General features: G+C 34.0%; 1 protein-coding gene across 4 annotated transcripts in view; it reads left to right on the top strand.

The window, feature by feature from the left end:
• Positions 1-12,050, top strand: part of LOC132140610 (ras-specific guanine nucleotide-releasing factor RalGPS1-like) — a 134,402-nt gene that overhangs the window by 107,977 nt on the left and 14,375 nt on the right. For all 4 annotated transcript variants that reach the window (XM_059549430.1, XM_059549426.1, XM_059549428.1 and 1 more), the window contains exon 11: positions 4,743-4,810. In XM_059549430.1, the coding sequence (XP_059405413.1) occupies positions 4,743-4,810 (68 nt within the window). The remainder of the gene's footprint in view (positions 1-4,742; positions 4,811-12,050) is intronic.

Genomic DNA, 12,050 nt, shown 5'->3' with positions numbered 1-12,050 from the left:
TTTCTTCTGCAAAAAGTCACAATGACCTTTTTTTATTACTTTTTTTCCTCTTTTGTATCCAATGGTGGAAACGAGCCTTCCATAGACCAGGGTAGAGGGATATTTCAAACGCAAAATGTATTTTTTTGCTTCAGTAAACACCAAAAAATATCATTTGAAAAATACATGTGCTTTTTTGTGACCATTCAATGATATTTAAATCTTTTTGCTGTGCAATTAAAGTCAATGCAGTCTGAAACCACGAAAACAACTGAAACATTCTTCAAAATATCTTTTGTGTTCTGCAGAAGAAATTAAATCAAACCGTTTTGGAACGACATGAGGTTGAGTTAATGATGACTGGATTTTCATTTCTTGTTGAACTGTCTCTTCCAGTAGAGGAGTTGACCAATTCATCAGAGCCAGTTCATCAGAGCCAAAGAGCCTGTGATTATGCTTTAAATGTTTATTCCACTGGATGAGTGAATATCTGTGGGACTCTCGTCTCAGTGCAGTGAAGAGCCTGTTATTACTGGCACACACTGTATCAGAAATACATTCCCCATATTGATGTCTCAACATGGGAGAGAAAACGTGATAATGAGTCTATTATCCTGATATCATCCCTGCTGAAAAGCGTTCATCAACTGGTAAGAAGTCAACCTTAACAGAGTTTTGTTTAACATGATGTTTCACGGCTCTTTTCGTAGCTGTCTAAGAAGCCAGTCTTTTTGCTCTGTTTCCTGTGGCCGTTCATCCGTGACGAGCATCAGTCTTTCAATTAGCTTGTCTGAGATGATTGTTTTTTTGGTTTCACTCATTTCACTTAATTTGGAGTCATCAGAAAAATGTATTTTTAATCAGAGTCCTTCAGTCTCAAGAATGCCGTTTGAGGGAATACATCTTTTGCACATCACATGTCATATACACAGGCTTGGAGAAGTCATTAAAAAGCCTACAATAACCAGATTGCAGTTACGTTTAGTAAAAGTCACAGAGCTTTTGTTGTGGGCCGAGTCAGAGTTCAGTCAGGAGTTCATTGTGTCATTTTGTAGATAAATACATTTAGCTCTTCCATCTTTGTTTTTATAACAGAGGGACTCTGAGCATCTGTCATGGTGTTATTTGTGTTTTGCCGTATCTCAAATCTCCAGGGTGTTTTTTGCACAGCTCGGCTCTGTTTTATAGCGGCTGAGATGGGCTCAGCTCCAAATTTGGATGATTGGCGATGGCTCTCATGTGGTCTCCATGGTGACGTTTCGTCTGTGACCCCGTCATGACCTCATATGGCCCCAAACTCACTGAAACTATAGGGTGTGCTGTTGAAGTTCATCGAGAGCTGACATCATGCTGCTGGCTGTATCCGGCTGTATCCCTCGTCAGCGGTGGCCGTCACACTTTCTGATCCGAGGCCAGCATTCTGGATGGGTGGTGAACATGAAAGACAAGGGCCACTTTCCTCAGAATTCTGAGTTTACATCACAATTTTACCCTTTATACTCTCAATTCTGAGTTCTTTTTTTTCCTCTGAATTCCAAGTTTAAATTTTGCAATTTTGACTTTCCTCGGAATTCTGAGTTTACGTCTCTCAATTTGACTTTCCTTTAGAATTCAGTTTTACATTTCATTTCATTTTTTTTTTTTACTTTTTTATCTGTTATAAGTTCACAATTTGTAATTTCACTTTTTCCTCTGAATTCTGAGTTTAAATCTCAATTTTTTTTTACTTTTTTGCTCTGTATTCTGAGTTCGGAATTCTAAACCTATATCTCACAATTCGGGTGTTTTTCTCCATATTGCAAGAAAAAAGTCTGAATAATGAGAACTCATAATAGAAAACATAAATCATTTCAGAGTTGAGGGATAAAAAGTTGCCTTTAAAAAAAAAAAGGTTATTTTTTTATATAGTGCTCACAGAAATGTACACAAGCTTATCACAGTGCATTCTGGGATTGGTTTATCTGTGGATGCATGTGGTGGTTTAGTTTTATAATTTGTCTAGGACACCTCATTTTGCTGCCTACCGTTTGGAAACAGCCGTTGCATCCTGAGCTCGTCTTTGAGATCTTAAAATGTTAAAATGTCTTGTTATAGTTTGGAATAGTTTGACATTGTCTGGTTTCTGAACTCTCAACCTCTGTTAAGACACTCCAATCTCATCGGTGAACATTTTTGTTTTCGTGACTGAGAACTGCTGTTATACGCAAAATAGCATTGAATGATTGATTGCTGTGATTAGCGCTTCTCCAGGGATTTCTCCACACCCATATTTCACCTTCCTTAAAAACAGTGTGATGTTCTGAAGGAATCAGATCTTTTCTTTCACAAATCCCCTGATCGCTGGTTTAGGTCATTCAGTTGCTGTTTTTGGCGATTTCATTTTGTTCTTTGGCTATCAGTACATGCAATCTGTCTTGTGTTATTTAGGGAGGACTTTTTCTTCAGTGTGCCCATGGTGTTCATCACCAGTTCATATGCCCTGGAGGTTTAAGATGTCGTTTCTGCATATGTATTCAATGATTTGAAAATATTCAATGAGTTGATTATTACAGACACTGAGTCATTGATCATTTGTTCGGTCGTAAAGGTAAAAAATGTCCAAATAGCTGCATTTAAGTAAACCGACTGTACAGCATCTAATTTGTATGTTAAGAATCATGTGTTAAGATCAAGTGGAATATTAAATAATGATTACTGGGATCCTGAGATTTTTTTTTTTTTTTTTTACATTTTTTTATATATAAACAATAACAGATACAGTACTGGTAACTGTAACAATGTAAGTCATTTTCTTGTCAAATCATTATTATTGTTGTGTAATTTCACTTTGCATTTTTGTACATTTTTGTTAATGTATTATTATAATTAATATTATCATTTATTGTTGTTATTGTAACTTTATTATATACATTGGGGTGGGAAAGTTATTTTTATTTTCATTATATTTTATGATTTTTCATATTGCAGTTTAAGTTTAGTCATTTTGTTTTGTGTTTTTGTCTTTTTTTATTAGTATTTTTATTTCCTATAGTTTTTAATCATTTTTATTTTAGTTTCAGCCAATTCAGTTCATCAGGTAAAACTAAATGAAGGAAGATAAGGAATGTTGCTTTGGCAGCTAGCTGACATAAAATAACATTATTTTATTTCAGTAAAAGTTTATTTTATCCAACTTCAAACTTTCTTTCTTTCTTTCTTCCCTTTCTTTTTTTAATTCATTCATTCATTCCCTGAAAATCAAACCCATGACCTTGGTGTTATTGTTTGAGATACAGAAACTTGACAGTCTGATGTATTTATTTTGAGTGCTCCTTCCTAAAACTCAACTCAAATCATAGTTGATGGTGTGGAAATAAGAGATTGCAGTTCACTTTATTGGATTGTTAACAATCAGTCCCTTCTGGTCCCCTATAAAAATGTGAAATGTTATCGGCCCAACAGATCCTGTTTGGGTTTCTCAGTGTCTCTCCGAGGTCATGTACAGGACTAGAACAGCCAAATGCAAACATGAACAGCATGAAGTGTTTCATCATCTCTGAGGCCTGTAAGCGCTTTTATAGGAAAGTGTTTTTGAAAGTTGAAATGGTCGCAGTTTATTGTTGCATGGTCTTTCTAGTCTCTCCAGTCATTGGTGTTGTTATGTAAATGTGGGAAGTCTTATGTTAATTATTGCCATTATTGTTGTTTCTTTCAAGGAATCTTCATGCATTTGGGGAAACTATACATAGTGCATCAAAACCCATAAATGAAAATTTGCTGAAATCTTACTCGCCACTGGGATAAAAGATGTAGATGAGTTTGTTTCTTCATGGGAACGGATTTGGAGAAATTCAGTATTACACGAATATTACATCACTTGCTCAGCAGTGAATGGGTGCCGTCAGAAGAGTCCAAACAGCTGATAAAAACAGGACGGTAATCCACAGCACTCCAGTCCATCAGTTAATGCCTTGTGAAGCCAAAAACGGTTTGTAAGAAACAGATCCAGCATTAGATTTTAACTTCAATCCATTGTTTTCAGCTAAAATATGAGTCCTCTATCCATAATATTGCTTCCTCCAGTGAAAAAGTTATCTTGTCTGACTCAAGAGAGAAATCTGCACAGATCATGCAGATCATGTTTTCATTCCAAACAGTCCAGAACCACTCTAAACAAAGTCATGGGTGGATTTTGATGTGTGAGGACAACAGGAGATGGACTTTTTCACTGGAGGAAGTGTTATTGTAGATTATGATGTTTTGGCCAGAAGCAACAGTTTGAAGTTAAAAGCATTCCTTACAAACACACAGCTTTCCACAATGTTAATTGTGGACTGGACTGCAGTGCTATGGATTACTTGTGGATTTTTTATGTTTTTATCAACTGTTTGGACTCTCATTCTGACGGCACCCATTCACTGCAGAGCATCCATTGGTGAGCAAGTGATGTGAGGCTATTGAGTACCAATAAAAATTTCTGAGCGAATTATACCAAGATCAAGAAAAAATCCTGTTTTCCATGATTACAATTTTTTTTATGAAAAGTAAAATACATTTAGAGTGTTTAACATGGCACTGTTGGTTGATACTAAAATGATTTGATGATTTCACTAACATGTCTTATTTTGGGTTTATGGCAAATCTGATTAAACTAAATTCATCCTCAAAGCCTGTGCATTCAGGATAACAGTAGTTGGATTTGAAATATTAAATGTACCACCCTGAAACTTCATGGAACTTGTGGTGTGTTCTTAGTGAGACTTCTGCTTGTCTTTCTATTACAGACTGTCTCTGAAAATTGAACCAGGGAACAGCTCACCGCGCATGGCCACATCCAAAGAAGATCTAGCAGGTAAGAGAGCCTTAATGTCATTATTTCTACAGTTTACTTCTAATACTCTAGATATGCATGTACGTAGTTGCCAAAAGGGGTTTTGCCATATATATTTTTTTAATTTATTATTTATTTATTGTCCATGAGGTCCATCTTGTGCAAAGCTTTTTAAATGTTTTTGAAAGAAATAATAATTAAGAAAATCATTTATATGGTAAAAAAAAATACAGTAATGGTGAAATCATTCTAACATGCTGATTTTGCTGCTCAAGAAAAAAAAAAGATAATTCTCAGTGTTGAAAACAGTTTTACTGCTTCATATTTTTGGGAAAACTGATACATTTATTATTTTCAAGAATCTTTAATTAAAAGAAAGTTTAAAAGAACAGCGTTTATTAAAAAAAAAATGTCACTTATAAATGTACTCACTGTCACTTTTACTCAATTTAAAGCGTCCTTGCTAAATAAAATTATCATTTCTTTTTTATTTTTTTATTTTAAATCCCCTGACCCCAAACTTTTGAAAAGTAGTATCTTACAGAAGACATTGTAGTCATTTCCCCCCCGCATCCATGATGTTGTCCCGTCTGAATGAGGTCACTGTCCCCTGATGGTAGAGTTAATATAAGGCTCTGAGGGGCCCCGTCCTGTTTGACTCATTGAAAGGGCAAAGGGAACTGAATGTGGACTGAGAAAACAAACAAAACATAAATGGCTCTCTACAGAGCTTTTAAAATCTCAACATTGCAAATCTCCATCACACTCAGAGCCCAGAACACAGTGATGAACCGTAGTCATTGAGCAACAGCTGACTGGATGACCTCCTCAAGATCCATCGCAAGGGATCTGCTATTTTACAGTTTTAAAACTGGACAATTTCTGAACTATTCAGTGTAATTTTATCCAATTATGTATGAAAATTAACCAGTGCTTTCATTTTCTAATTTTTGTTTGGTCGTCACATTCCTAACCAGTGCCAAAAGCTGAGTTTTGTTCCAGCTCACGAACCACTATGTATGTGCTGTTTCTTTTGCTCACCAAGGCTGCATTTATTTGATCAAAAATGCAGAAAAAACAGTAATATTGTGAAATATTTTACCATTTGAAAAAAAATGGTTTTCTATGTGAATATATAGTAAAATGTAATTTATTTCTGTGATCAAAAGCTGAATTTTCAGCATCATTACTTCAGTGTTCAGTGTCACATGAACTTCAGAAATCATTATTATATGCTGAAATAGTTTTTGTAGCTTATACTGTACTTTTATGGAAACTGTGATGCATTTTTTTCAGGACTCTTTGACGAATAGAAAGTTCAAAAGAACAGCATTTATTTGAAGTACAAACCTTTGTAACTTTATAAATGCCTTTACTGTCACTTTTGATTAATTTAATTCATTCCTTCCAAACAAACAAACAAAAAAAATCTTTCCAACCCCAAACTTTTGAATTTGTTTAGTGACGCACATTCACAAATTTTTCAAATCGTGTACACGTTCATGAAGTGCACTGGCCCTTGTTCCTTAGTAGTTGTGTGTGTGGGACGTGAAATGCTGAAAACTGCGAAAATGAAGTCTCAAAATCCAAACGAACCGAACAAGATCAACTCGAACTAGATGTCAATTAATGCACACGTGTCACCCGATCCACATATGCATTGATTCCTTTTTGCATGAGCAATTTATGATATATGTAGGATATATTAAATCAGAGATTGTATAATTACATATCATGTAATGTTATTTGTAGGGATTTAATTTGCCATTAATTCATTTTGATTAGGAATAATTATATTTATAATCATTTTACGCCTCTTTTTTACTAGGCCAAATTACCTTGTGTGTTTCATCCCACAGCTCACATGAGTGCATCTGTGCTGAAATTGAAAAACAAACAATAGTCGATTAGTTGATGAACTTGTTCATCACATACTGTAATAATTAACTCTTTGGTTTATTCGCTGCCAAAAACAGTTATGAGATTATTTTATGGCACACATATCTGAAAGTTTAAATGGTCTGATCTAATTTGTGAATGTTAGTCATGTAGATGTGGATTTCTGGTCCTCTAGACTCTTTGAACAGCTTAAAGTCGTTCATTGTAAATGCTGTACATTACATGCTTGTGTTGTAAAATGCTCGCTGGCTGATACTCGTGAGGTTTAGTCACGTGACATGACGAGTCTAGTGTAGTTTGTAAGCATTTCTTCGGAGCTCTGTAATCAAGTCTATAGGTTTCAATGTTCATAAAAGTTATTGTTTGTGGGGTGTTTTTTGGCAACCTCTTTTGGCATTTATTAACATCTATTCTTATTCCAAGGCCAGAAGTGAACATCTAGACCATTTGTAGTCAGAAAGTTTTTGATTGTTAAATAAAGACGTCATTATTTTTTTATGCCCATCTGAATATCAGCACCAGATGATCTGACTGAGTGTAATGTAACACAGCGCTCTGGGTCTGGGATACTGGGACCATTTGGGTTTTGATGTGTCATTCTTTCCTTTTCATTTTATTCTTGAATGCCAGTGTGTGACTTGAAGAAATTTTTGGTGTATGTATATTCAGTAATTTTCTTTTATTGAATGAGATGCCTGTGGCCACGTCTCAACCGCATGGTTACATCACAGCGAGCACCGGGCAGACGAGGTCTTTCCTTGAGTCTCGGGGTGACTGGCTGTTATATAACCCCATAGATGTATTTGTGAAGACGTCCAGCCGAGGAAATGAGATCTTGCCACGAAACTCAGGCCAGAAAACAGAGCAAAACATGGAACAGCCGTTCAGACACACCTACTCTCTCTTTATTATGACTGCTTTCCACATTCAAGAATCATAAGATAGTCATCGAAAGTATGAAATAATAACACAAACTGAAGTGTGATGTAGTGAGCGAAGCACGTTCAAGCGATCGAAACACATTCCCACTCGTCTAGATTTCAGCTCTGCTCATTCTGTGCATTCATGGGATGTTTTTGAACGCTTTTGAATTGAGAATGTTCATAATTATTAGATAATTTTATTAGATTAGATTATTGATTTGGCCAGAGAAATTCACACGTTACAAATATGGATGGATGGATGAATGGAAGGATAAACTAATGAAAGAACAATGGATGGATGGATGAATGAATGACTTAATGGATGCATGGACTGATAGATGATAGACAGAACAATAGATGGATGGAGAGAATGATGAATGAATGGAAAAATATAATGATGGATGAATGGAACAATTAAATGATGGATGGATGATAGAATGATAGATGAACATAATTGAACGATCGATGGATGGATGGATGAATGAATGGATGATCGAATGATAGATGAAAGGATGGATGGATGATATAGTTAAAGATGGAAAGATGGATAGATGGATGTATGATAGATGAATGGATGTAAGGATGAATGATGATAGAATGATAGATGAATGGATGTATAGATGAATAGATGTAAGGATGAATGGATGATAGATGATGATAGAATGATAGATGAAAGGATGGATGGATGGATGATAGATGAAAGGATGGATAGATGGATGGATGATAGATGAATGGGTGATAGATGATGATAGAATGATAGATGAAAGGATGGATAGATGGATGGATGATAGATGAAAGGATGGATAGATGGATGGATAATAGATGAATGGATGTAAGGATGAATGGATGATAGATGATGATAGAATGATAGATGAAAGGATGGATAGATGGATGGATGATAGAAGAAAGGATGGATAGATGGATGGATGATAGATGAATGGATGTAAGGATGAATGGATGATAGATGATGATAGAATGATAGACGAAAGGATGGATAGATGGATGGATGATAGATGAAAGGATGGATAGATGGATGGATGATAGATGAATGGATGTAAGGATGAATGGATGATAGATGATAGAATGATAGATGAAAGGATGGATAGATGGATGGATGATAGATGATGATAGAATGATAGATGAAAGGATGGATAGATGGATGGATGATAGATGAATGGATGTAAGGATGAATGGATGATAGATGATGATAGAACGATAGATGAAAGGATGGATAGATGGATGGATGATAGATGAAAGGATGGATGGATGATAGATGAATTGAGGTAAGAATGAATAGATGATAGAATGATAGATGGATAGAACGATGTATGGATGGATGATAGGATGATAGATGGATAAAATGGATGGATGGATGGGAACAATAAATGAATAGAACAGTAGAAGGATGGATGGATGGATGGTTTTCTGCATATTAGAATGATTTCTGAAGGATCATGTGACTCTGAAGACTGGATTATAGCTGCTGAAAATTCAGCTCTGCATTACAAGAATAAATTCCATTTTAAACATATTACAATAGAATTCAGTTATTTTGAATGGTAATAATATTTCACAATCGTTCAGATTTTACCTTATTTTTGATCAAATAAATGCAGCCTTGGTGAGCAGAAGAGTTCTATGGGGCTCTAAAGTCACCTAAATCTCTCATTTAGTAGCAAAAAAAAAGAAACACACGCTGCTACATGACTTACATTTGACATACAAACCACTCTGACCCCCACACATCATATGTGGCTAAACACATGGATCAGCGTGTACAGACAGAGCCAGACCGATCGCTAACATGTACTGCTGAACTCAAAGCATGGGTCTGCCACATAATTCACTTTTAATAGGGAAGAAAAGAGAGATTTGGAGTCAGCAGATACAGTACATATAAAACCAGACAAACACATTCAGAAACCCTTCTTCTCCTAGCAACTTTTGAAATATTTTAGTGCTAAACGTTTGAGTAACTTGAGTACTTTAATGTTGACCGTTAAAGCCTGTTAAAATATGTTTAATGCTTTTGGAGCAATCCTGTTCAAAAACAAGACAGGTTTTCCTCTCAGAGTGATGGAGAGGTCAAATGTAATTGCCTCCAGTGCCAGCTGTGCTTCCAATATTAGGTCATTAATTATTAGGTGGTTAGTAAAGGGTCAAAATGAATGAAAATGTATGTCTTGCCAGTGGAACCTGCATAATATCTCCACAAACCAGCCAGTAATTGCAGTTATGAGCTCTGGAAGTGATGCAGTCGCTCTGTAGTTTCCCGCCAGCTTTCCCTCTAGTGCTTAAAAATCATATTCTTTTGCCACATTTTATTTCAAAACGGCAAATTACGAATGATAGATGAAATCAGGACATGATTCAAGTTAGATTTGATCCGGAGTTTCCCAAACGGCACCACATATATACATGCATGCATGCATATATATATATATATATAACATACTAAAAAAAACTAGTTGAGATCAATAATTTTATACATTTTTATTTTTTGCAATTAGAAACCATTTTTAAAAATGTAATTACTATATATTTCATGTTGCTCTCAAACAAAGTAAATTTATTACATAAAACACAAAAGTATAGCTCCATACCACAGAGAACATGTCTACATTTAATTACATTTGACATACTTAAAGATCCATGTTCTCATTCCATGAAGCTCCAGAAACACGTGTGTTAAATCAGATCTCTCCCCATTGTGCCATTTTCATCATCAAATGGAATATCCTCTCCGAATGCTTTGTTTATTTCATGATCTGGTAGTCAGACTCAATAATGAAGCTTTTAACAAGAACCAGGTGAAGATGTCCCATTCAGGTTTTTATATAATATGAGAAACACAAAGCCATCGTCTGACCCAGATTGGAAGAGAACGATCACAGTTGAAGGCTCCAGTCGCTCTATTAAATGTGTCTTCTGGTGTCTCAGCATGCTGTCCTGCATCGTTTCCCCTTTCCCATGATGCCTGAAGGTGTTTTTGAACACCGTGGAAAACCCTGAGACTCTCTGATTCGCCTGTTTTGAATGCTGCATGTGATGAGATAATGAAGTTTAGAGGGATAGTTCACCCAAACATGTGCTCACCCTACGTTCCTCCAAACTATGACTTATAACTGAAGATATTTTGGAAGAAAGTCATTGTTTGGAACAATATGAGTGTGAGAAATCATGGCAGAATTTCCATTTTTGGATGAACTATTGCTTTAAGTAATCCATGGGAACATGTGAATTGTTCAGACTTTTAACAGTTATACTCCATTTTCTCTTTGGATAAAAGCATCTGCTGTAAATGTGCTAAACTGCATCTACAGTATTAGTTACATGTAAAAAGTAATCTACTGCTAATTATGAGCAACTGGAAGAGAAATTGTCCTCAGTCTTTGCATTGCTAATGACTGTTTCCAAACTGTTTCCAAAAGAAAAATACTCCAATTTGTTTTCGGTCATTGCAATAAAACTGAAGTAAATTAGAAATATTTTAATGTTTATTTTATTTTAAACTTAAAATAATCAAATTTTTAAAAAAAACATTAAAATGAATAAAGCTTAAACTAATATCAAATTGAAAACTGATCATATAAAAATAAAAAATAGTATATAAACGGTGCTAAAACAACCCTGGTTGCACGTAAATGTAAAACGGAAATAAAAAATAAATAAATGAAAGCTAAAATATTTTAAAATGATAACGTGAATGACAACATTTCTAAAACTTCAAGTAAAATGAAAAATAAGCATTTAAAAATTAAAGCTAATTCAAAATGTTAATAAATACTATAATAATAATATAATGTAATTCAAAAATATAACATTAAAATAGACCTGGTCTCATTTAAATGAAAAAAAAAAAGAAAGAAAAAGAAATAGAAATATTACAAAATGGATACCAATTACAAAATTAAAATATAAAAATAAAAGCGAATAAATAAATACTATCATAATAATTCTATTCTAATAATACTATTATTATAAAGACTATACTTGTTTTTGGATAACTGGTTCTCAATATGAATATAGCCATAGATATTGGCGTAAAGAAAGAAATAAACAAACAAACAATAATAGTAATACAATAACACATAATATAATATTATAATATAAAATCGGATATAAAATATAAAAAACATGAAAGCTTAATAGTAATATTAATAAACCAAAAAAAAAAAAATTATTAATAAAAATAAAACTAATTGCTACAACTAAAATAAAACCTGAAAATTAAAAAATCTAATTAAAAATAATAAATCAATAATTAAATCAATAATACTAAATACACCAGTGTCATGTAAGTGTGGAACTGAAATAATAAAATAAATTAAATGAAAGCTACACAGAAATGTAATATATATATATATATATATATATATATATATATATATATATATATATATATATATATATATACATATATATATATATATATATAT

The sequence above is a fragment of the Carassius carassius genome, chromosome 5, assembly GCF_963082965.1.
Source record: "Carassius carassius chromosome 5, fCarCar2.1, whole genome shotgun sequence".
Lineage (NCBI taxonomy): Eukaryota > Metazoa > Chordata > Actinopteri > Cypriniformes > Cyprinidae > Carassius > Carassius carassius.
The sequence above is the reverse complement of the archived record's forward strand: the minus strand, read 5'-3'. Positions and strand labels throughout refer to the sequence as shown.